Genomic DNA, 26,538 nt, shown 5'->3' with positions numbered 1-26,538 from the left:
GAGAGGTAGAGAGAGAGAGAGAGAGAGAGGTAGAGAGAGAGGGGTAGCGAGAGAGAGAGGGGTAGAGAGAGAGAGGGGTAGAGAGGTAGAGAGAAAGAGGTAGAGAGAGGGGTAGAGAGAGAGAGAGAGAGGTAGAGAGAGAGAGAGAGGTAGAGAGAGAGAGGTAGAAAGAAAGAGAGGTAGAGAGAGGTAGAGAGAAAGAGGTAGAGAGAGAGAGGTAGAGAGAGAGAGAAAAGGAAAAGAAAGTGTGGTTGAGAGAGAAGAGTGATGACAGAAGAGGGAGTAAGATGACGAGGGGAGAGTTTATACATCGCTAAACGTAACATGTCACAATAAAGAAAAATCGGGCGGAAAAGGCATGTGCAGGAGAGATTTCAAATCCAGTACCGGGTTGTGTGGAAACCCCCAATCCATTCCACGTACAGGCAACACTTTAGCGGAAGGACAAAAGACAGGAGGTAAGGGAGGAGAGGAAGGAGAAGAGTAAGGAGGGGTACGGCGCTGTATTGCAGTGGCACCAGGTCAGGTAACCCATCTGTCAGTCGTGCACCATGCGCCTATCTAAAATACAGGGGACGATCCTGACACTATTCAACACAGTCTAATCCACCCCTCACCCCTACCTACCAGATTGTGTAGACCTGGCGGGAGTGGACAGGTGCAAGCCTTACGGCCTTACTGCTTACACCAACCACATTTTTCTAGAGTTACACAAGTGGTGGGTAGGGTCTTGGGTCAATCTGAGAAGGAGAGGTGGGTACACAGAGTAGCATGGGGGACAAGAAGACTGATACTGTGCTGTCGCAGGTAGCAGAGGAGCCTGTGTGTCCGTGCTGACACAGCAGACAGGGCGAAACACACACACACACACACACACACACACACACACACACACACACACACACACACACACACACACCCACACACACACACACACACACACACACACACACACACACACACACACACACACACACACAATTTACTATGGCCTGAGGAGGAGAAAGAGGGTGGGGCGATGGCGAGAGAGAGAGGGGGGGTCAGTGAATCTGAAGGCCCTTCTCAACCGATCAACAACAAGCAGGGAGAGGAAGTAACCATTCAATCCTCTAACTCTTATTCTAGCCAATGGGTATGTTCGCAACCTCGTATTCTAACCACAACTTTAGATTTATGAACCAACGGTGGGATTCAGTATTATACCAGAGAGAATGTACAGAAGAGTTTTGTGCAGGTTTGTAGACATAGGAAAAAGTGTGTGTGTTACTCACCGACTGGTCTGTGAATGGTGGGAGCACAATGCTTTTCTCCATAGTGTTAATGACCAGTTTCCACAGTTCCTTCAGCACTCTCTTCAGTACGGTCTTCTCGCAGATCTTAGCAAACAGCGACAGGCTAGGGAGGAGAGAATACACACATTTTAACACACCCAGAATACACACTTTTTTCCCCCACACACAGAATAGAGAGAGAGAGAGAGACTCCCTAGCCTGTCGTGTGTGTGTGTGTCTCTGTGAGTGCATCTCTGGCTCTTTGTCTCACTTGGTGTCGAGGAAGTCCATGATGGGCTGCAGGACGTTGTCTGCGTCCCCGGCCACGCTGTTGTTGTCAGTAACAGTCTGTCCCTTCACCTGGCCCAGGATGTCGCCCATCTGCTTCACGTTCTCCTCAATATGGGGCTGGAAACTACACACCGACACAACCATAAAAACCCACAACTCAGGGTCATATTCATTAGGCACCAAGGCGGAAGAAAACAGATTGAAAGAGGGAGTTCTGTTACATGTCCGAATGAATACTACCCTGAAAGCACCAACGCTTCAACTAAACAACGCCACACACACACGCACGCACACACCTGACGGCAAATATCCTACTAAGGTCGTCCATGACGTTGTTGAGCTTTAATTGCAGGTCCTTCAGGAAGTCACTGGCCTCCACGTTAAGCTGGGGGCAGGAAGTAAGTGTCCTTAATACACGTATTTACATAGCAGGAAGTAAGTGCTCTTAATAATACATGTTTTTACATCGAAAATGACACTGTGGGCACAGCGTAATCATTAGATTGTAGGTACACATTTTTACAATGTGGTTCGGGTAATGGCACATTGAGGTCTGAGTGATGGCACATTTCACACTGAGGTTGACAAACTCACGTTTTTGCCTCCCATGGCCTCAAACATCTTCTCCAGCTGCACTCTCAGCTGTTGGATGTTATTGATGATGATACAAGGCTGAGGGGAAAGGAAGACACATAATTAGAGATCAGCCCTTGCAACTTTGCAGAAGCTCTCTCTCTGATACAAGCAGGCAGACAGATACAGCTTCTCTTTATCTTGATGATATGAGAGAGAGAGAGAGACAGAGACAGAGAGATGAAGCTGTATCTTGCAGATCCAAGCAGAGGCAAAGCAGACAGAGACAGAGCAGACAAACAGAGACAGACAGACGAAGCTGTATCTTGCAGATCCAAGCAGAGGCAGAGCAGACAGAGGCTCTAGGCTCAGTGTTGACTATAGATGAATCAGTCCACTGGGAGACTTGGTTTTCTGGGAGCCAGTCCAGCTTCTCCCTCTAAACCACAATCGGTTCTCATTCACTTACAGTACACACGTACGCGCACACACACACACACACACACACACACACACACACACACGACGTTTCCCTAACCTACCACTTTCTCTTTCTCTTTGTTCCCGCACTGTTTGGGGAACTCTTTGGAAATGATCTCAGCATAGGACAGCAGGACATTGCCGATGGTCTGACAGAGAGAGGGAGAGACAGAAAGAAAGAGAGAGAGAGAGAGAGAGAGAGAGAGAGAGAGAGAGAGAGAGAGAGAGAGAATCTTCTGTATCGTTTAACCATGTTAGTGTTCGATCACAGCAGACCTCCATGTTATATCATATTCATAAAGGCTTTTTACAGTCACACATCATAGACCAATACAGTCTGAAATGTCAGCCATATTGGTAAGGTCAACAGGGAGAGTGGTACCTTGGCGAATCTCTTCATGTAGCTGCCTACGATCTGGGGGTCGGGACACTCTAGCTTGCGTATGATCTCAAAGCTCTGGTTGAGCTGGGAGAACACGTCCACCACCGAGCATGAGAACAGAGCATGCTCAGACGTTACCTGGAACTGCAGGGGGGGTGAGAGGAGGGAAGGCAGGAGGAGAAGGGGGGGAGGAGAGGAGGGAAGGCAGGAGGGGAAGGGGGGGAGAGGGGAGAGATGAGCGAAGGGGATGAGGAGTGTGGGGGATGAGAGGGAGAGAGGTGCCATGCCAGAGAAGAGAAGAACGGGGTAGAGGGAGATTGGAGAATGGACGAGAGGGGGGAGTATATCAAGCACTTTGATATCTAAGAAAAGTCACAAGTAATAGTGATCTGTAGTCTGTAGTGATCAAGACTGGGATCCCCACACTTCTTAGAACAGGAGAGGGATGCCCTATTTTCGAGGCCAAACATTTCATCTTATACGCTAAAGATAGATGGCAAGTGCTGTTGAATTCTCTATGAATGGACAGTGCGCGGCTGGTTCCTCTCTCCACATGAACGGTGTGGTAATTAGGGATATGATGGGGGAGCAGAGCCCTCATTAACACCCCGTCATTAGCGGGGCATTGAGCGGTGTCGTGAAGGGGAGGGTGAGGGAGAAGAGCCCTCATTAACACCCTGTCATTAGCGGAGCATTGAGCGGTGTCGTGAAGGGGAGGGTGAGGGAGCAGAGCCCTCATTAACACCCCGTCATTAGCGGGGCATTGAGCGGTGTCGTGAAGGGGAGGGTGAGGGAGCAGAGCCCTCACTAACACCCGTCATTAGCGGGGCATTGAGCGGTGTCGTGAAGGGGAGGGTGAGGGAGCAGAGCCCTCACTAACACCCCGTCATTAGCGGGGCATTGAGCGGTGTCGTGAAGGGGAGGGTGGCGGTGGGACTAGAGTCCTGCTGACACAGGAAACAAGAAGATGCTGTGGGCGACAAACACTGGACCCCAAGGACCACAGGCGAATGAGGGGAGAGAACCTGCTCATCTGCGTCTACCCGCGTGCGCATAAATGTGCACTCAGTGAGTGTGTGTCAGTTCCTCGAGGGCTGCAGTGTGTGTTAGGTCTCATGTCTGTGTGTCATTGACCATATATTGACCTGCCTCTTCCTCTCTCCCGGACCACTAGGTGCTGAGTAAAGGGAAGTACAGATGGGAGTGTGGTGGGAAGGACAGGGGAGTCATTTCTCTGTTAGGTGTTTACAACATTCACAGTGAAATCACAGAGTAGACCTACATCAGTAGGGTCTTTAGTACCTTGGACTTTATTTGAATCAAGCCATCACCGTTCATTTGTAAAGGTACTTACTTTGAAGAGTTTTAAATCATTTCAATGAATCTCAAAATAAGCAATAAACCTACAGTATCAATGATCGAGAATTGACTACGTAGTTACAATGACGATGTATCGTCGGGGCAAATAACAAAAAAAGTAAATAGAAGCCTGTAATACAAAACATAGCCAATTTATTTTTGATATCTCAGAGAGGAAACGGATGTGAATTTACCCCGTCCTTTGTGTCCCTCACTAGGGCACCATGCAGGAAGTCTCTGGACACTTCCTCGTTCTCGTCCAACCACTGGATGACAAATGGCTCAAACCACCTATGAGATGGCAGAGAAAGGGTCCACAAAATCATCTCATTATGTGATAACAAGTCCCCCAAAATACATATTTTTGATGGACTTGCCTTAAAAAACGAGCTGAATTAGATGAGCTAAAGGACACTCACGCTGGGTACTCAGGTACACGTTTCTGGAAGGTGGGCAGCTCTTTACAGTATTCGTTGTAGAGCCACTTAACCTTGAAGTGCAGGTTCATGTAATCAGCACTCTTACATAGGCGGTTCTTCTCATGCTCTGGGAACCAGAGACAGGCTGGTAGCATTAGTTTAGGGACTGATTGATTGATACCACACATATGCACACTCGCAAACACACACACACATACCCTCCATGGCATATCTCATGTCTTGAGCAAACATGTTCCACATGACCTCAGCACTGATGACGCCCACGTTCAGTTCCTGAGGAAACCTACAGGGGGCAGAAGAACAGTGTTCAGAGAGGGGGAGGGAGGGAGAGAGAGAGAGAAAAGGAGAGAGAGAGACACACTCACTGGTTGAGACAGGGTGTGTAGGAGTTCTTGTCCTCTTCTATGATGGAGACGATGAGGGTGATGAGTTTGGACCAGAAATCCAAGTTCTTGATGCTGGGACCCTGCTCTTCTGGAACGTCAGCCTTAGCCTGGAGAGAGAGCGGGTCAAACACACACACACAGAAATGCATGCACACACATCACACAAACACCCAACCACACTCACAGGGTCTGTCTGGTACTCTCTGCCGTAGAGTTCGTGACAGTTGTTGAAGATGTATTCGTAGGTGGAGTTGAGACAGGCTTTGACACAGTCCTTCACCACCTGACTGGCCCTGGGGGGGCTCTGCAGCTCCTGGACCTGATCACACAGGAAGTTCAAAAAGGTCAGTTAGCTTAGCATTAGCATGCAGTGCATTCGGAAAGTATTCAGACCCCTTGACTTTTTCCACATTTTGTTACATTACAGCCTTATTCTAAAATTGATGAAATAGTTTTCCCCCCTCATCAATCTACACACAATACCCCATAATGACAAAGCAAAAACAGGTTTTTAGAAAAGTTGGCAAATTTGAAATATCACTTTTACACAAGTATTCAGACCCTTTACTCAGTACTTTGTTGAAGCACCCTTGGCAGCGATTACAGCCTTGAGTCTTCTTGGGTATGACGCTACAAGCGTGGCACACCTGTATTTCGAGCTTCTCCCATTCTTCTCTGCAGATTCTCAAGCTCTGTCAGGTTGGATGGAGAGCATTGCTGCACAGCTATTTTCAGGTATCTCCAGATGTTAGACCGGGTTCAAGTCCGGGCTCTGGCTGGGCCACTCAAGGACATTCAGAGACTTGTCCCGAAGCCACACCTGCATTGTCTTGGTTGTGTGCTTAGGGTCGTTGTCCTGTTGGAAGGTGAACCGTCACCCCAGTCTGAGGTTTTTAGGCAATGTTGGTCCTGAGCACTCTGGAGCAAGTTCTCATCAAGGATCTCTCTGTACTTTGCGCCGTTCATCTTTCCCTCGATCCTGACTAGTCTCCCAGTCCCTGCCGCTGAAAAACATCCCCACAGCATGATACTACCACCATAATGCTTCACCGTAGGGATGGTATTGGCCAGGTAATGGTTTCCTCCAAACGTGACACTTGGCATTCTGGCCAACAATCATGTTTCTCATGGTCTAAGAGTCTTTTAGGTGCCTTTTGGCAAACTCCAAGCAGGCTGTCATGTGCCTTTTACTGAGGAGTGGCTTCCATCTGGCCACTCTACCATAAAGGCCTGATTGGTGGAGTGCTGCAGTGATGGTTGTCCTTCTGGAAGGTTCTTCCATCGCCACAGAGGAACTCTAGACCTCTGTCAGAGTGACCATCGGGTTCTTGGTCACCTCCCTGACCAAGGACCTTCTCCCCTGATTGCTCAGTTTGGCCGGGCGGCCAGCTCTAGGAAGAGTCTTGGTGGTTCCAAACTTCTTCCATTTAAGAATGACGGAGGCCACTGTGTTCTTGGAGACATTCGATGCTGCAGACATTTTTTGGTTCCCTTCCCCAGATCTGTACCTCGACAAAATCCTCTCTCGGAGCTCTACGGACGATTCCTTCGACCTCATGGCTTGGTTTTTGCTCTGACATGCAACTGTGGGACCTTATATAGACAGGTGTGTAACTTTCCAAATCATGTCCAATCAATTGAATTTACCACAGGTGGACTCCAAGTTGTAGAAACATCTCAAGGATGATCAATGGAAACAGGATGGACCTGAGCTCAATTTCGAGTCTCATAGCAAAGGGTCTGAATACTTCTGTAAATAAGGCATTTCTGTTTTTTATTTTTTATACATTTGCAACATTTTCTAAAAACCTATTTTCGCTTTGTCATTATGGGGTATTGTGTAGATTTCTGAGGAAAATGTTTTATTTAATACATTTTAGACTAAGGCTATAACGAAACAAAATGTAGAAGCGGTCTGAATACTTTCCAAATACACTGTATACGGCTCATACACCCTAACTGGTGCTAAATGTTGCCTAACCCTCAAGAGCTAGCCTGATCAAACCATCCTGACCGCTGCGCTCTTGTTTTGTTTTACTGAATCCGTGTAGTGAAACAGAATGTAAGCTCGGGAGACCAGGGTGGTCTTCAGTGGCTACTCAAGAGCTAGCTTAGCAAGTAAGTCTATTTATGAATCCACATAATATATTGATTCTTTCCTGGAATAAAATGTTGGCTGGCACAGGCCAGCTCTAGGACTTGAGGAAACAGAGATGAAGAAGAAGATGATGAATGGAGTTTTGTTTTGTTCACCTTCATTCTGAAGAAGGTGATGCTGGTCAGCAGGTCTACAGTGGACTTGAGGTCCTGCAGCCTCTCAGGGCTACTAGCCGGGAAGTTATTCTACAAACACAAACATAGAAACACACTGATATATACTCGAAAACAGTGTAGAAACACACACAAACACTGTTACGAACAGAGATATGTTCTTGAAAACCAGGAACAGATATCACAAGACTGGTAGATAGGCCTTCAACTGGTTTATTCTAACTTAGAATGTAATGTTTATTTTGATAGTATAATTTTATAGTAGTCTATTCCATCCCCTCCATCATGTCCTTCAACTTTTGCTTGAAGAAAAGTAAAATATAAATATAATAATGTCAACTGCAAGAAAATTATATCTAACAGCTTGTATACAGTGTCTTACAGATGGAACTGGAAGAATAAATCAAATAAATCAAATTACACAAAACATTCACAAAGAAAAACAACTAAAATAGAAAATGCCTATAATGGAATAGAAGACTAATCTAAAACAGTGACGTTCAAACATAACACAATATTAACCAGTGTTTGTGCGAAGTAAAACGCTTCTAAAAGTCTCTCAAAACACTTAACACACTTAAAAAAGAAAAATATAAAACAGTGAAAGAAATAAGTTGACATTACCCTGTACATGGAAAGGTCAATCCTCAGGGAGTTGTGGAGCTGGTCTAGAAGTTTCACAAACCTGTCCTTCTACCCACACAGGACACACACACAGGACAAGATAAAACAGGATAAAAAATTGTAACATCATCTCAGCTGACAGTATATATATGTGTATATTTTGCTTATGTCAACCCAGGACAGGATCTAGCTTAGTTTGGTGAATCTGATTGGGCAGTTGGGGATGTAGGTTGGGCCACTGTTTGAAAATGGGGGTTGGAGGCTGTATTAGGGCAGAGGGCCCTCAGGACAATGTTCCGGTTTTGAAACGACTTTCCTTTTTACTTTACCTGCACAGTTCAACATGTCATGACATGTCATCTCTATCATATCATTTCATCTCTAAGAAGACATTTCCATTCACAATTAAACAACAGTTAATTGGATTTTAAATGAAATAGCTTTTAATAAAATGTAAACCTAAAACAATAATGGGCTGGTTTCCGGGACAGATTAAGTGTAGTCCTGGACTAAAGAGAATCTTAATTGAAATAGCTTTTAGGTTCAAGACTAGGCTTAATCTGTCTGGGAAACCGCCCCTAAAAGTATACACTAATGAACTCACTCCAAAGTTGGATGCGGCGAAGCGGTCTGATGCTGAGACGTTATTGGTGGACTGGGTGGTGTGAGCATAGTAGGCATTGATGTTGGCCAGAAGGGTACTCATCACCGCGGGTACACCAGGGCACATGTACTTAGACGACAGGCATGCAAAATGGCTGTGGACACACACACACACACAATTTAATAATTATATTCATATTAACTGGGATTTTTAGGTATGAAACATGTTGTCGTTTGTCTGTCCAGTGTAGGTTGTAGCCCACAGTAGTCTCAAGTGTGTTGTATTCTGTATTGTTACATGTTATCACAGTCAAAAATAGAACGTCTGGGTTGACACACTGGTAGATGGTACATAATACTTGTTCTCTCCTTAATGTAAGGTTAAAACCAGAGACATTTATTTAAGGGATAATCAACAAGGCGTTCTATGGAAAATATTTTGCTAGAAATGTGTTCATTTGCAGGTAGAAATGTGTTCAACATCCACTGAAGTAGCTCAGGAAATAATGCACGCTCTAGAATGCCCTTCAAACCAATCAGAAAGGAGTATTCAACAATGCCATGCATTAATTAAGTGCTAATGCCCCTCGAAGCTGGTGTTTGGAGGATATATTGACACGGGTGTTGTTAAGCCCGAGACTTAGTCAATATCCTCCAAACACCGGCTTCGAGGGGTATTATCACTTAATTATACCATGGCATTGTCGAAAACTCCTTTCTGATTGGTTTGAACGGCATTCTAGAGCAGCATTATTTTCTTATAAAACGCACTGTATATTTGCACGGTAGAATTCAATGGCTATAGTTCATTACTACATTTTCTATGTTTGAGCTGCATTTGAAAGTAAAAGTCGAATTGAAAACATTATTGGCAAAGGCCAGATGGCGCCGACAGAGATGGTCGCCTCGCTTCAAGTTCTTAGGAAACTATGCAGTATTTAGTTTTTTTATGTATTATTTCTTACATTGTTATCCCAGGAAATCTTAAGTCTTATTACATACATCCGGGAAGAACTATTGGATATAAGAGCGATGTCAACTTATCAACATTATGACCAGGAATACGACATTCTCGAAGCAGATGCTCTGTTCGGACCACCACCCAGGACAATGGATCTAATCCCAGAAGCCAAACCAAAACAACAGCACCGCAGTAGGGGCAGACAGAGCAGCCTCCTGATCAGGTTCCGTAGAAGTGCACATTGCCCACCGCTCCCAAGTATACTACTCGCCAATGTCCAGTCTCTTGACAATAAGGTAGACAAAATTCAAGCAAGGGTTGCCTTCCAGAGAGACATCAGAGATTGTAACATTCTCTGTTTAACGGAAACATGGCGCTCTCGGGATATGTTGTCGGAGTTGGATCAGCCACCATGGCTTCTCCATGCATCGCACCCAACAGAGATAAACACCTCTCTAGGAAGAGGAAGGGCGGGGGTGTATGCTTCATGATTTAACGACTCATGGTGTAATCATAACAACATACATAACAACAACAACATACAGGTACTCAAATCCTTCTGAACACCCAACCTAGAATTCCTTACAATCAAATGCCGGCAATTTTACATCCCAAGAGAATTCTCGTCAGTTATAGTCACAGCTGTGTACATTCCCCCTCAAGCAGACACCAAGACGGCGCTCAAGGAACTTCACTGGACTCTAAGCAAACTGGAAACCATATATCCTGAGACTGCATTTATTGTAGCTGGGGATATTAACAAAGCAAATTTGAGAACAAGGCTACCTAAATTCTATCACCATATTGATTGCACTACACGCAGGAGTAATACACTCGATCATTGCTACTCTAACTTCCACGATGCATACCCCGCCCTCCCTTTGGCAAATCTGACCACGACGCCATCTTGCTCCTACCATCTTAAAGGCAGAAACTCAAACAGGATCTAATCAAATCAAAGTTTATTTGTCACGTGCGCCGAATACAACAGATGTGTTGCTACAGTGAAATGCTTACTTACAGGCTTTAACCAACAGTGCAAAAAAAAAAAGGTGAACAATAGGTAAGTAAAGAAATAAAAACAACAGTAAAAAGACAGTGAAAAATAACAGTAGCGAGGCTATAACAGTAGCGAGGCTATATACAGGCACTGGTTAGTCGGGCTGATTGAGGAAGTATGTACATGTAGATATGGTTAAAGTGACTATGCATATATGATAAACAGAGAGTATCAGTTGCGTAAAAGAGGGGTTGGCGGGTGGCGGGACACAATGCAGATAGCCCGGTTAGCCAATGTGCGGGGGCACTGGTTGGTTGGGCTAATTGAGGTAGTATGCACATGAATGTATAGTTAAAGTGACTATGCATATAAGATAAACAGAGAGTAGCAGCAGCGTAAATGAGGGGTGGTGGGGGGGGGGGGGGGTACACAATGCAAATAGTTTGGGTAGCCATTTGATTGATTACCTTTTCAGGAGTCTTATGGCTTGGGGGTAAAAACTGTTGAGAAGCCTCTTTGTCCTAGACTTGGCACTCTGGTACCGCTTGCCATGCAGTAGTAGAGAGAACAGTCTATGACTGGGGTGGCTGGGGTCTTTGACAATTTTCAGGGCCTTCCTCTGACACCGCCTGGTGTAGAGGTCCTGGATGGCATGCAGCTTAGCCCCAGTGATGTACTGGGCCATACACACTACCCTACCCTCCTTAGTGCCTTGCGGTCGGAGGCCGAGCAGTTGCCATAACAGGCAGTGATGCAACCAGTCAGGATGCTCTTTTTGAAGATCTCAGGACCCATGCCAAATCTTTTTAGTTTCCTGGAGGGGAATAGGCTTTGTCGTGCCCTCTTCACGACTGTCTTGGTGTGTTTGGACCATTCTAGTTTGTTGGTGATGAGGACACCAAGGAACTTGAATCTCTCAACCTGCTCCACTACAGCCCCGTCGATGAGAATGGGGGCGTGATCAGTCCTCCTTTTCCTGTAGTCCACAATCATCTCCTTAGTCTTGGTCACGTTGCGGGATAGGTTGTTATTCTGGCACCACACGGCCAGGTCTCTGACCCCCTCCCTATAGGCTGTCTCATCGTTGTCGGAGATCAGGCCTACCACTGTTGTGTCATCTGCAAACTTAATGATGGTGTTGGAGTCATGGGTGAACAAGGAGTATAGGAGGGGACTGAGCACGCACCCCTGAGGGGCTCCAGTGTTGAGGATCAGCGTGGCAGATGTGTTGCTACCTACCCTCACCACCTGGGGGCGGCCCGTCAGGAAGTCCAGGATCCAGTTGTAGAGGGAGGCGTTTAGTCCCAGGATCCTAAGCTTAGTGATGAGCTTTGAGGGTACTATGGTGTTGAACGTTGAGCTGTAGTCAATGAATAGCATTCTCACATAGGTGTTCCTTTTGTCTAGGTGGGAAAGGGCAGTGTGGAGTGCAATAGAGATTGCATCATCTGTGGATCTGTTTGGGAGGTATGCAAAATGGAGTGGGTCTAGGGTTTCTGGGATAATGTTGTTGATGTGAGCCCTTACCAGCCTTTCAAAGCACTTCATGGCTACGGACGTGAGTGCTATGGGTCTGTAGTCATTTAGGCAGGTTGCCTTCGTGTTCTTGGGCACAGATACTATCATGGTCTGCTTGAAACATGTTGGTATTACAAACTCAATCAGGGACATGTTGAAAATGTCAGTGAAGACACCTGCCAGTTGGTCAGCACATGCCCGGAGCCCATGTCCTGGTAATCCGTCTGGCCCCGCAGCCTTGTGAATGTTGACCTGTTTAAAGGTCTTACTCACGTCGGCTACGGAGAGCGTGATCACACAGTCGTCCGGAACAGCTGATGCTCTCATGCATGCCTCAGTGTTGCTTGCCTCAAAGCGAGCATAGAAGTGATTTAGCTCGTCTGGTATGCTTGTGTCACTGGGCAGCTCGCAGCTGTGCTTCCCTTTGTAGTCTGTAATAGTTTGCAAGCCCTGCCACATAAGACGAGTGTAGGAGCCGGTGTAGTACAATTAAATTTTAGCCCTGTATTGACGCCAGTTTGATGGTTCGTCGGAGGACATAGCAGGATTTCTTATAAGCTTCCGGGTTAGAGTCCCGCACCTTGAAAGCGGCAGCTCTACCCTTTAGCTCAGTGCGAATGTTGCCTGTAATCCATGGCTTCTGGTTGGGGTATATACGTACAGTCACTGTGGGGACGACGTCCTCGATGCACTTATTGATAAAGCCAGTGACTGATGTGGTGTACTCCTCAATGCCATTGGAAGAATCCAGGAACATGTTCCAGTCTGTGATAGCAGTCCTGTAGTTTAGCATCTGCTTCATCTGACCACTTTTTTATAGACCGAGTCACTGGTGCTTCCTGCTTTAATTTTTGCTTGTAAGCAGGAATCAGGAGGATAGAATTGTGGTCGGATTTACCAAATGGAGGGCGAGGGAGAGCTTTGTACACGTCTCTGTGTGTGGAGTACAGGTGATCTAGAATGTTTTTCTCCCTCTGGTTGGACATTTAACATGTTGATAAAAATTAGGTAGAACTGATTTAAGTTTCCATGCATTAAAGTCTCCGGCCACTAGGAGCGCCGCCTCTGGGTGAGTGGTTTCCTGTTCGCTTATTTCCTTATACAGCTGACTGAGTGCGGTCTTAGTTCCAACATCCGTCTGTGGTGGTAAACAGCCACGAAAAGTATAGCTGAAAACTCTCAAGGCAAATAGTGCGGTCTGCATTTTATCACAAGATACTCTACTTCAGACGAGCAAAATCTAGAGACATCCTTAGATTTTGTGCACCAGCTGTTTACAAATATGCACAGACTGGCCCCCCCCTCGTCTTACACGGAGTGTAAGTGTGCTGTTCTATCTTGCCAGTGCAGCGTATATCCCGCAAGCTGTCATGTCATCATTCAGCCATGATTCCGTGAAACGTAAGATATTACAGTTGATGTCCCGTTGGTAGGATATTCGTGATCGTACCTCGTGTAATTTACTGTCCAATGATTGCACGTTGGCGAGTAATATTGACGGTAACGGTAGCTTTCCCACTCGCCTTCTGCGGATCCTTACGAGGCACCCCACTCTGTGTCCTCTTTACCTGTGTCTCTTCCTCTTGCAAATAACTGGGATGTTGGCCGTGTCGGGTGTTCGGAGAATGTCCTGTGCGTCCTCCTTGTTGAAGAAAAAAATCTTAGTCTAATCCGAGGTGAGTGATCGCTGTCCTGATATCCAGAAGCTCTTTTTTGCCATAAGATACGGTTGCAGAAACATTATGTACAAAATAAGTTACAAATAACGTGAAAAAAAACACAACAGCACAATTGGTTGGGCGCCCATAAAACTGCTGATACTAATGTAGAAAAAAATGGATGTACCAGTTATTAGAACCATTCAACGCTGGTCTGACCAATTGGAATCCACACTTCAAGATCATTTTGATCACGTGGACTGGAATATGTTCCGGTCAGCCTCAGAGAACAACATCGACCTATACACTGACTCGGTGAGTGAGTTTATAAACAAGTGCATTGGAGATGGTGTACCCACTGTGACTAAGAAAACCTACGCTAACCAGAAACCGTGGATGGATGGCGGCATTCGCGTAAAAATAAAAGCGCGAACCACCGCATTTAACCATGGAAAGAGGTCTGGGAATATGGCTGAATATAAACAGTGTAGTTATTCCCTCCGCAAGGCAATCAAACAATCAAAATGCCGATACAGGGACAAAGTAGAGTCGCAATTCAATGGCTCAGACACAAGATGTATGTGGCAGGGTCTACAGGAAATCACGGACTACAAAAAGAAAACCAGCCACGTCATGGACACCGGCGTCACGCTTCCAGACAAAATAAACACCTTCTTTGCCCGCTTTGAGGCTAACACAGTGCCACCGTCGCGGCCTGCTAACAAGGACTGTGCCCCCCTCCTCCGTGGCCGACGTGAGTAAAACATTTAAACATTTTAACCCTCGCAAGGCTGCTGGCCCAGACGGCATCCCTAGCCGCATCCTCAGAGCATGCGCAGACTAGCTGGCTGGTGTGTTTACGGACATATTCAATCGCTCCCTATCCCAGTATGTTGTCCCCACATGCTTCAAGATGGCCAACATTGTTCCTGTACCCAAGAAAGCAAAGACAACTGAACTAAATGCCTACCGCCCAGTAGCACTCACTTCTGTCGTCATGAAGTGCTTTGAGAGACTAGTCAAGGATCATATCCCCTCCAACTTACTGGCCACCCTAGACCCTTTCAGTTTGCATATCGCCCCAACAGGTCCACAGACGACAATCGCTATCACACTGCCCTATCCCATCTGGACAAGAGGAATACCGATGTAAGAATGCTGTTCATTGACTACAGCTCAGCATTCAACACCATAGTACCCTCCAAGCTCATCATCAAGCTGGAGGCCCCGGGTCTCAAACCCGCCCTGTGCAATTGGGTTCTGGACTTTGACGGTCAGCCCCCAGGTGGTGAAAGTAGGAAACAACATCTCCAATTTGCTGGCCCCACAAGGGTGCGTGCTCAGCCCCCTCCTGTACTCCCTGTTCACCCACGACTGCGTGGCCATGCACGCCTCCAAATCAATCATCAAGTTTGCAGACGACACAACAGTAGTGGGCTTGATTACCAACAACGACGAGACAGCCTACAGGGAGGAAGTGAGGGCACTCAGAGTGTGGTGTCAGGAAAACAACCTCTCACTCAACGTCAACAAAACAAAGGAGATGATCGTGGACTTCAGGAAAAAGCAGAGGGAGCACCCCCCTATCCACATCGAAGGGACAGCAGTGGATAAGGTGGAAAGTTTTAAGTTCCTCGGCGTACACATCACAGACAAACTGAAATGGTCCACCCACACAGACAGTGTGGTGAAGAAGGTGTAACAGCACCTCTTCAACCTCAGGAGGCTGAAGAAATTTGTCTTGTCACCTAAAACCCTGACAAACTTTTACAGATGCACAACTGAGAGCATACTGTTGGGCTGTATCACAGCCTGGTACGGCAACTGTGTCACGCTGGTATGAATGAGTCGGGAGACAGGTGCAGGAATGCGTAATCTTTTTTTATTTTTATTACACCCAAATTACAGCGTGCCGTGTAAAGGCACAGGGACGAAGACCAAACAAACACTACACAAAACACAGGGTTGAAACCAAAACAAAAGAATGAGGAGTACCTCGAATAAATAACACAAGTGCACGATGATTAACGCACGGGACGAGACCCGTAATCATCTGTGCAATCCACAATGGCACAAAAGCCAAAACACACAGCACAGGTACTCACACGAACCAACGGACATTGTAACAATAAATCGACAGGACACTGGTAAACCAAGGGAACACAACAACCACGCAAGCTACTGCCTGTTCACACCTCTACCATCCAGAAGGCGAGGTCAGTACAGGTGCAACAAAGCTGTGACCGAGAGACTGAAAAACAGCTTCTATCTCAAGCCCATCAGACTGCTAAACATCTCTAACTCAGAGAGACTGCTGCCTACATTGAGACCAAATCACTGGCCACTTTAATAAATGGATCACTAGTCATTTTAAACAATGCCACTTTAAATAATGCCACTTTTGTAATGTTTACACATCTTACATTATTCATATCACATGTAAATACTGTATTTTATACCATCTATTGCACCTTGCCCATGCCGCACGGCCATCACTCATCCATATATTTATATGTACATATTCCCATTCACATATTCCCATGCAGTTGCATTTGTTTAAACTGTTTTCTAGTGACATTTATTTGGATACATCCATAGCTAATGCTGCACGATTTCACCTGGCATAGAAAATGTACTCTCTCGTTAGGACACTGTTGTTCAGAGGAGCTAGCCAACAACACAGCTAACACAATCACTTCAAACTGAAGCTGGAAAGACTGCAAACTAGCCATACTTCGTTTTGTTTGACCTTTTTTCAATTGACATTTCTTTCTATATGTGAATACAAATGATGCCAGGTGATTCATGATTTTGACTGGCTGAGAAACACTGCCTGACTGTCTGTCTTGTCTCGATACGTTCATTACTATGGGACAGCTGGAGATTGTTTAAATATTAAAATTCAATGTTGCAAATGTTGGAGACAGACAGCAAGGTTTATACAAAACTCTGCTGTTGAAAACTAAATGTTAGTCTAAAAGAAATGTGAGATAATGTCTAGATGCTTTTTATAGCGGAGATCAAGTTTATACATTGCTGGCTGGGTTGATGAGACAGTGGATTGTGCAGTCATATGGAACAGAGTAAATAGGCATTTTAACATCATAGATTTAGCAGGTGGTAACTTGTGGAATATACACTGGCTGGAATGCGGTTTTAACCAATCAGCATTCAGGATTAGAACCACCCATTGTATAAATGTATTTATGTATACCAACGTCTCTGGTCGAAACCAATTTCCAAACTCTCTGTATGTGTTCTGTATGGTGATGGTACTGACGTCATAGCCTGGTAGATGGACTCCACTCCGTAACGCATGGCGAACTCATCCACAATCTCCTGAGGAGTCTCCTCGAAGTACACCTTCCACGCGTCGTCTCCTTTGGCATCAGGGATTTTCACCGCACCACTGTTCTGCTCCTCTGTAGTGTACTGGAACAGGTGCTTCACACACAGCGGGGAAAAACTGTTAGAGGTGTGTGTGTTGGGGGGGTTAGAGAGAGTGTGTGTCTGTGTGTGTGGTAGGTAAGTTAAGGTATGGTAGGTCTTACCTCGTGTAGACAGGTGTACTGGACATGGTAGGGAGCCACAGTCTCCTCTCCTTTGATCTCTACACTGATGTGCATCCGGATGGCTCCAGACACAGCCGACTTGTCTGTTCTCTTGTCTGTCAGGGGACACCAACACACACACACATCAAGACATTCGATTGGGTTGTCTTCTAATGCCCTCTTCTCTTCTGATCATTCTTTCCTTCTTTGTCTGTCCATTTCCTTCATCTCTCTCTCTCTCTCCTCTCCCACCCCTCTCCCTTTCCCAAAAACTCCCTCCATCACTCACCCAGGTTGTACCATACGTCCATCTCGCCGCTGAGTGTGCGGACCTCGATGATGGTCTGACCCAGGAAGTCATCGGACTCCCGTTTGAACTTCTGCTTCACCCTGGACTTGATGTCGTCGTCTTCGTCCCACACACGTACCTTGATCCGGTCCGACGAGTTGTGGCATTCGCTACGAGATGACGAAAGGATGTCAGACTTAACCACACAGCCACGCACAGACCGACAGACACACAGTTGCTGTACTCACAAGTGGAAGTTCTCATCCCAGACAGGGTTGAGGTTACCATAGATGGTCTTGGTCCTCTTCTTGGTCTTGCCCACCTGAACTGTGACGTAGGGATCACTGGAGCCGGTCTTGTCCTTAGCCTGAAGGCCCTGTGCACACTGCACTGAGAGACGGACACAGTCACACATTAGACTTTGTGCATACACCACACAGAGTGTATTAGCTAAATGGTTGTTTCAGTCTCCTTTCTTAAATACACACCAAAAACACTTTGCATAAGAGCATCTGCTAAAGAAAGTACTCAAAAGCAAACGTGTAAAATATAATTTATTCTCTGGTTGGCAAAGGCAAGTCTACTGATGCACTGTTCCTACTGCCAGTCAGTAACCAACACCCCCCATATTCTAACTTTAATCCCAACACCTACCAAATCTAATCTCAATCTCAATCCCAGTCCTTGTCTTACCAGTCATGCTGATCATGGCCGACCACTTGGACGTCCCATCGAGCACACTCTGTTTGATCTGCTTCATCTGTGTGGCGTGCGTCGCCTTGACAACACTAAACACTTCCTGGATGAGCTCGAAGATTTCCGGTTTGTTCCTCTCTCTGATCTTCATCCTGTCCTTTAAAACCATGATGATGTTCTGGGTTCTGTCCTCCGCCCCATTCTTAGAACTCTTCTCCGCTGCCCCTGGGAGATGAGAGAGAGGGAGGGGTAGGATAGGGGTTAGCATATAGGAAAAGAGCCGGAAGAAAGGAGAGGACAAAGAGAGAGAAGAGAGAGAGAGGCAATAAGAAAAAGTTAAAGGGCATGAAGGAGGGAGAAAGATGGAGGGGGGGAAAAATGAGGGAGAGAGGAAAAAGGGTATAGATCAATTCCCCCCCACTCCCACTGCCCTTCATGATGAGTTCAGATGTTTTGTCCCCACCCCAATCAAAGTTGCCCATCCCTGGTATAGATGGAGAATAGGAGATGGAGTGAGAAAAGAGGCAGTGAGGGTCATTTGGGTAAACCTTCAGAGTAAAGGCTCCTGAGGAATAGTGGGGAGAGGGGACAAGTGAGTAATAGGAGATAAAAGAGACAGTAAATCAGTAGCGAATTGAGCTAAAATCTAATCTTGGGGAATGTGAATTAGAGAAGTAATAAGGATGGAGGGACTGAGTAAGGAGAGAAACAGAAGGGATAACAGCACATTACACAGGAGATAAATTGAAAAGGGGAGGAGAAAGAGGGAGAGGAGAGTAATGGTATGTCAATTGAAAAAGGGAAAGCAAGAGGGGAAACGAGAGGGAGTTTTTATGGGTGTGTATTTCTCTCTGTATGTAGAGAGTGTAAGGAGAAAATATAGTGCGGGTGTAATGTAAAAATTAGATACAGTAGTTCTACATAAAGTACCAGTCCAAAGTTTGGACACACCCACTCATTCAAGGGTTTTTCTTTATTTGTACTATTTTCTACATTGTAGAATAATAGTGAAGACATCAAAACTATGAAAGAACACATATGGAATCATGTAATAACCCAAAAAGTGTTAAACAAATCAAAATATATTTTATATTTGAGATTCTTCAAAGTAGCCACCCTTTGCCTTGACAGCTTTGCACACTCTTGAAATTCTCTCAACTAGCTTCATGAGGAATGCTTTTCCAACAGTCTTGAAGGAGTTCCAACATATGCTGAGCACTTGTTGGCTGCTTTTCCTTCACTCTGCGGTCCAACTCATCCCAAAACATCTCAATTGGGTTGAGGTCAGGTGATTGTGGAGGCCAGGTCATCTGATGCAGCCCTCCATCACTCTCCTTCTTGGTCAAATAGCCCTTACACAGCCTGGAGGTGTGTTGGGTCATTGTCCTGTTGAAAAACAAATTAAAATCCCACTAAGTGCAAACCAGATGGGATGGTGTATCGCTGCAGAATGCTGTGGTAGCCATGCGGGTTAAGTGTGCCTTGAATTCTAAATAAATCAACAGACAGTGTCGCCAGCAAAACACCCCCACACCATCACACCTCCATACTTCACGGTGAGAACCACACATGCGGAGATCATCCGTTCACCTACTCTGCATCTCACAAAGACCAGGCAGTTGGAGCAAAAAGAAATAAAAAAATCACAAATTGGGACAGATTTCCACCAGTCTAATGTCCATTGCTCATGTTTCTTGGCCCAATCAAGTCTCTTCTTCTTATTGGTGTCCTTTAGTAGTGGTTTCTTTGCAGCAATTCAACCCTGAAGGCCTGATTCACGCAGTCTCCTCTGAACAGTTGATGTTGAGATATCTCTGTTACTTGAACTCTGTGAAGCATTTATTTGGGCTGCAATTTATGAGGCTGGTAACTCTAATGAACTTATCCTCTGCATCAGAGGTAACTCTGGGTCTTCCTTTCCTGTTGCGGTCCTCATGAGAGCCAGTTTCATCATAGCGCTTGATGGTTTTTGCCATCAAGCGCTATGAAAAGTTCTTTACATTTTCCGGATTGACTGACCTTCATGTCTTAACTTCACTAGGGTTGGGGGCAGCATTCGGAATTTTGGATGAAAAGCGTGCCCAAATTAAACTGCCTGCTACTCAGGCCCAGAAGCTAGGATATGCATATAATTGGTACATTTGGATAGAAAACACTCTAAAGTTTCCAAAACTGTTAGAATAATGTCTGTGAGTATAACAGAACTGATATGGCAGGTGAAAAACTGAGGAAAACCCATCCAGGAAGTACTATTATTTTGAAAGGCTGTTTTTCCATTGAAAGTCTATCCACCATACAAAGACTTAGGACCCAGTTCACGATCTCTAATGGCGTCTTCTACATGTGGCCAGTCTTTAGGCATTGTTTCAGGCTTTTACTCCTTTTCTATTGACAAAGCTTTTGTCTGGTTGAAATATTATTGATTATTCATGACAAAAACAACCTGAGGATCGATTTGAAACATCGTTTGACATGTTTCTACGAACTTTTATTGTACTTTTTTGACTTTTCGTCTGGGTTTGCGCTTTGTGCCTTTGGATTACTGAACTAAACGCACCAACAAAATAGTTTTTTGGACATAAAGAGGGATATTATCGAACAAAACGAACATTTATTGTGTAACATGGAGTCCTGGGAGTGCCACCAGATGAAGATCAAAGGTAAGTGATTAATTTAATCGCTATTTCTGACTTTTGTGAGTCCTCTCCTTGGATGGAAAATGTCTGTATGGTTTCTTGTGGCTAGGCGCTGTCCTAACATAATCGCATGGTGTGCTTTCGCCGTAAAGACTTTTTGAAATTGGACACGGTGGTTGGATTAACAAGAAGTTTATCTTTAAAATGGTGTATAATACTTGTATGTTTGAGGAATTTTAATTATGGGATTTCTGTTGTTTGAATTTGGCAACCTACAATTTCACTGGCTGTTGTCGAGGTGGGACGCTAGCGTTAAGACGCAAACGCATTAAGAAATAAAGATATTCCACAAATTAACTTTTAACAAGGCACACCTGTTAACCTGTTATGGCTAGGGGGCAGTATTTTCACGGCTGGATAAAAAACATACCCGATTTAAGCTGGTTACCACTCCTACCCAGTAACTAGAATATGCATATACTTATTACATATGGATAGAAAACACTCCAAAGTTTCTAAAACTGTTTGAATGGTGTCTGTGAGTATAACAGAACTCATTTGGCAGGCAAAAACCTGACAAGGTTTCAGGCAGGAAGTGGCCTGTCTGACAAGGTGTCGTTCTTCTTGTCTCTGTTTATTGAAGAGTGAGGATCTTAGCTGTCCCGTGACACTTCCTACGGCTGCCATAGGGTCTCAGAAGGCGGTAAAAAGCTGAATCGTGGCTTTGCAGGCTCTGGCTGAAACAAAGTAGCGCGTTTGGGTAGTGGCTGGTTACAGTACTGTGAGACTCAGGCTCGTGCCCGCGTCGACCGAAAGCTTTGTTTACTTTCCTCAGTTTAGCTAAAAGGAGATTCCTGGTCGGAATATTATCGCTTTTTTACGAGAAAAATGGCATAAAAATGGATTTTAAACAGCGGTTGACATGCTTCGAAGTACGGTAATGGAATATTTAGATTTTTTTTGTCACGAATTGCACACGACCCTGATTTACCATTTCAGATAGTGTTTGGGACGCACGAACAAAACGCCGCTATTCGGATATAACGATGGATTATTTTGGACCAAACCAACATTTGTTATTGAAGTAGCAGTCCTGGGAGTGCATTCTGACGAAGACAACAAAAGGTAATGAAACTTTTATAATAGTAAAGCTGATATTGGTGAGTGCTAAACTTGCTGGGTGTCTAAATAACTAGCCCGTGATGCCTGGGCTATGTACTTAGAATATTGCAAAATGTGCTTTCACCAAAAAGCTATTTTAAAATCGGACATATCGAGTGCATAGAGGAGGTCTGTATCTATAATTCTTAAAATAATTGTTATGCTTTTTGTGAACGTTTATCGTGAGTAATTTAGTAAAATGTTAGCGAATTCCCCGGAAGTTTCCGGGGGGTATGCTAGTTCTGAACGTCACATGCTAATGTAAAAAGCTGGTTTTTGATATAAATATGAACTTGATTGAACAAAACATGCATGTATTGTATAACATAATGTCCTAGGGTTGTCATCTGATGAAGATCATCAAAGGTTAGTGTTGCATTTAGCTGTCTTCTAGGTTTTTGTGACATTATATGCTAGCTTGAAAAATGGGTGTCTGATTATTTCTGGCTTGGTACTCTGCTGACATAATCTAATGTTTTGCTTTCGTTGTAAAGCCTTTTTGAAATCGGACAGTGTGGTTAGATAAAGGAGAGTCTTATCTTTAAAATGCTGTGAAATAGTCATATGTTTGAAAAATTGAAGTTTTTGTATTTTAGAGGAGTTTGTATTTCGCGCCACGCCCATCATTGGATAATGGAGCAGGTGTTCCGCTAGCGGAACGTCTAGATGTAAGAGGTTAATTGAAATGCATTCCAGGTGATTACCTCATGAAGCTGATTGAGAGAATGCCAAGAGTGTGCAAAGCTGTCATCAAGGCAAAGGGTGGCTACTTTGAAGAATTTCAAATATAAAATAAATGTTCATTTATTTAACACTTTTTTGGTTACTACATGACTCCACATGTGTTATTTCATAGTTTTGATGTCTTCAGTATTAATCTACAATGTAAAAAATAGTAAAAATAAAGAAAAACCCTGGAATGAGTAGGTGTGTCCAGACCTTTGACTGGTACCGTATGTCAAATATAAATTGTTTTGGTCACATACACATGGTTAGCCGATGTTAACGCAAGTGTAGCGAAATGCTTGTGCATGTGTTCGTGTGTGTGCACATGTATGTTCCTTACTCTGCAGGCAGTCGGCATTGAGAAGGTCCTGGCACTTGTCGTGACATTTGACCCCGCACTCGGAGCACCTCATGCCCTGGCGGGCGATGCCCCACAGCAGCCCCTCACACTCGTAGCAGTAGGTGGGTGTGGTGGCCGTCCACACCTCAAAGTTATGGGGCGTGGTGCAGGAGATGGGGTAGATCAGAGCCTGTAGGGTCTTCTTGTACACATGACTCTTCTGCAGAAGGGATGGAAGGAGAGGGGGGAGAGAGAATGCAAAAAAGAGGGAGAGAAAGAGGCAGAGAGAGAGAGAGTGGCAGAGAGAGGAATATGGTATTAATTATACATGCACATTGTCTGATGAAGGCAGTTAGCTGTCAAAAACCTTGGTTGTTTAATAAATCAATTGCATTTCAGCAGTAAAAAGTGTGGTCGGCTACATTTTCTTTTCAAAGTGTTATGTTCCACCGGTGAAAGTTGCCCCTTGGGGATAATAATAAAGTTGATTGAAATGAGAATTAAACTGAATGGATATTTTTTAGCTGTGCTGAGACACGTTGAGGTCATAAGTTGTGTGACCCACCAGGTCCTCATTGCCAAGGGTGCTGCAGGCCATCGCTGTGGTGATCCCAGCCTTCCGAGCGTTCTGAGAGGCCATAGACTGGAGGGGGGGGGGGGCGAATAGAGATCAAGAACGGGAGGGAGGGAGAGAGAGAGAGAGAAAACGATAGATTAAATTTGAGCCTTGAACCTACATGACCAAAAGTATGTGAAAATCTCATTCCAAAATCATGGGCATTAATATGGAGTTGCTCCAGCCTCGACTCTTCTGGGAAGGCTTTCCTCTAGATGTTGGGACATTGCTGCATGGACTTTCTTCCATTCATTCACAAGAGCATCAGTGAGGTTGGGCAGTGAGGTTGGGCACTAATATTGGGCGATTAGGCTTGGCTCGCAGTCAGTGTTCCAATTCATCCCAAAGGTGTTCGATGGGGTTGAGGTCAAGGTTCTGTGCAGGCCAGTCAAGTTCATCCATACCGATCTCAACAGACCATTTCTGTATGGACATCGCTTTGTGCACCTGGCCATTTTTCATGCTGAAACAGGAAAGGGCGTTCCCCAAACTGTTGAAACAAAGTTGGAAGCACAGAATTGTCTAGAATGTCATTGTATGCTGTAGCGTTAAGATTTTCCTCAGTGGAACTAAGGGGCCTAGCCCAAACCATGAAAAACAGCCCCAGACCACTATTCCTCCTCCACCAAACTTTACAGTTGGCATTATGCATTCGGGCAGATAGCGTTCTCCTGGCAGCCGCCAAACCCAGATTCGTCGGTCGGACTGCCAGATGGTGAAGTGTGATTCATCACTTCAGAGAACGTGTGTCCACTGCTCCAGAGTCCAATGGCGGCAAGCTTTACACCACTCCAACCGACGCTTGGCATTGCACATGATGATCTTAGGCTTGTGTGCTTCTGCTCGGCCATGGAAATCTATTTCATGAAGCTCCCGACGAACAGTTCTTGTGCTGACGTTGCTTCCTGAGGCAGTTTGGAACTCAGTGTTGCAACCGAGGACAGACGATTTTTACGCGCTATGCGCTTCAGCACTTGGTGGTCCCATTCTGTGAGTTTGTGTGCCCTACCACTTCGTGGCTGAGCCGTTGTTGCTCCTAGACATTTCCACTTCACAATAACATCACTTATAGTTAGTTGACTGGTGCAGCTCTAGCAAGGCAGAAATATGACAAACTGACTTGTTTGAAAGTTGGCATCCTATGATGGTGCCACTTTGAAAGTCACTGAGCTCTTCAGTAAGGCCATTTTAGTGCCAATGTTTGTCTATGGAGATTGCATGGTGGTGTGCCCAATTTTATACACCTGTCAGCAACGGGTGTGGCCGAAATAGCCAAATCCACTCATTTGAAGGGGTGTCCACCTACTTTTGTATATATAGTGTAATTAAAGTATGGCTATTATGTTTACAAGGGTTTTTGAGTGGTACTGTATATGTGTTGGTACAGGTACTTACCATGGCCTGTAACTGCATGACAGAAGTAGAGAGAGGCAAGGGAAGGGGAAGAGGGAACATATGTTAGCAAACAAACACCATATCAGAATTGTATATGGCATATTGATTTATACTCATGTCTCGTTGAGTGGCATGTGATAGATGTTGATATACAATGATTAAGAAAGGAGAAAGGGGCAGAGGGTGTGTATGTAAATGAGTGTGTGTGTGCGTGTGTTAAACAGCTTTTAGCTTTTAATATATTCTGCCCTCTTCCTCCTTTTACGTACGTAGGCATCTTATTCGCTGCCTGACAGCTATATGACTCAGGCGGAGGATGCCACAGTTAGAGTCATGGCTATAGACTTCCTGTCACACCATCCACTGCAAAATGGTAATCCCTCATTTTGTGTCATGGTTTCACAATTTCCCAGGACATAAGGCTGGCTAAAGAGTGAGCGGGTGTGATGTCTGTGGGAGGGAGCTAGGTCCCCAGAGTGCTGCAGAGGAAACTGAACAGACAGAAAGGCCAATAATGGCAGTAATGATTCCAAAAGGGGGAGGCGGAGGGGATGGCATGTGCCAAGGTAAAGTTGCTGTGGTGTGTGTGTGTGTGTGTGTGTGTGTGTGTGGGGTCTCTTACGAGGTCTCTGACCAGGGTGGGGCCTTTCTTCTTGCGTAGGTCAGGCATGCTGTCGATGCTGTACAGAACCTCTCCTACCCTGAGCAGGTAAAACAACCTTACTGTTATACACTAGGCAACAAATATACTGTATACCCCTCAGACCTATATCCGCTGCTACGGATAAGTTTAGACTATTTTGTTGAAGTGAAATGATGATAAGGTGCTCCAGATGTTTTTTTTTATTTTTTATTGCCATTTACTTTTAAAACCAGACAATAATGTATGACTAATCTAATAATTATCCTATTCTATACATGAAGCCCTTGAGAGGGTGGTCACTTCCTGGCCATACTCATTTGAACAGTGAAACCAAGGTGAATAAGGAGTATCAAATGTCTATATGCAAGAAATACTCCACCTGAATGAATGAGCAGCCAGATGTGTATTTGGCTAACTGATTGTGCATATATTGGGCTGGTTACTTTCAATGCCGCCGCGGTCACACTCTAAAATAAGGTCTGCCATTTACAAATGAGCTGCCAGTCCACTTAGGGCACCCAGCCCATCGGTCAATACACACTGGACTGGAGCCAGTGGATGAAACTATCCTCTATTTTAAGAGGAAAATCTGAAAATGTACACTATACAGTATTACATATTCACAGTAGTGGCAATCATTTATTTATTGATCGCTGTACTACGCTAGT

At 45.0% G+C, this 26,538-nt stretch overlaps 1 protein-coding gene across 1 annotated transcript in view; it reads right to left on the bottom strand.

The window, feature by feature from the left end:
- LOC106600004 (protein unc-13 homolog A) overlaps positions 1 to 26,538 on the bottom strand; it is a 94,489-nt gene that overhangs the window by 3,897 nt on the left and 64,054 nt on the right. The window contains exons 14-35 of the mRNA XM_082973093.1: positions 25,850 to 25,928; positions 23,782 to 23,880; positions 23,217 to 23,436; positions 18,351 to 18,578; positions 17,906 to 18,047; positions 17,658 to 17,827; positions 17,369 to 17,484; positions 17,098 to 17,261; positions 8,682 to 8,835; positions 8,078 to 8,146; positions 7,436 to 7,525; positions 5,367 to 5,501; positions 5,162 to 5,289; positions 4,994 to 5,079; positions 4,776 to 4,902; positions 4,551 to 4,647; positions 2,998 to 3,141; positions 2,678 to 2,764; positions 2,157 to 2,234; positions 1,859 to 1,947; positions 1,543 to 1,686; positions 1,272 to 1,395 (exon numbers count right to left, since the gene is read on the bottom strand). Coding sequence (XP_082829219.1) covers positions 1,272 to 1,395; positions 1,543 to 1,686; positions 1,859 to 1,947; positions 2,157 to 2,234; positions 2,678 to 2,764; positions 2,998 to 3,141; positions 4,551 to 4,647; positions 4,776 to 4,902; positions 4,994 to 5,079; positions 5,162 to 5,289; positions 5,367 to 5,501; positions 7,436 to 7,525; positions 8,078 to 8,146; positions 8,682 to 8,835; positions 17,098 to 17,261; positions 17,369 to 17,484; positions 17,658 to 17,827; positions 17,906 to 18,047; positions 18,351 to 18,578; positions 23,217 to 23,436; positions 23,782 to 23,880; positions 25,850 to 25,928 — 2,770 coding nt within the window. The remainder of the gene's footprint in view (positions 1 to 1,271; positions 1,396 to 1,542; positions 1,687 to 1,858; positions 1,948 to 2,156; positions 2,235 to 2,677; positions 2,765 to 2,997; positions 3,142 to 4,550; positions 4,648 to 4,775; positions 4,903 to 4,993; positions 5,080 to 5,161; positions 5,290 to 5,366; positions 5,502 to 7,435; positions 7,526 to 8,077; positions 8,147 to 8,681; positions 8,836 to 17,097; positions 17,262 to 17,368; positions 17,485 to 17,657; positions 17,828 to 17,905; positions 18,048 to 18,350; positions 18,579 to 23,216; positions 23,437 to 23,781; positions 23,881 to 25,849; positions 25,929 to 26,538) is intronic.

The sequence above is a fragment of the Salmo salar genome, chromosome 03 (genome assembly GCF_965601325.2).
Source record: "Salmo salar chromosome 03, fSalSal1, whole genome shotgun sequence".
Taxonomy (NCBI): Eukaryota; Metazoa; Chordata; class Actinopteri; order Salmoniformes; family Salmonidae; genus Salmo; species Salmo salar.
The sequence above is the reverse complement of the archived record's forward strand: the minus strand, read 5'-3'. Positions and strand labels throughout refer to the sequence as shown.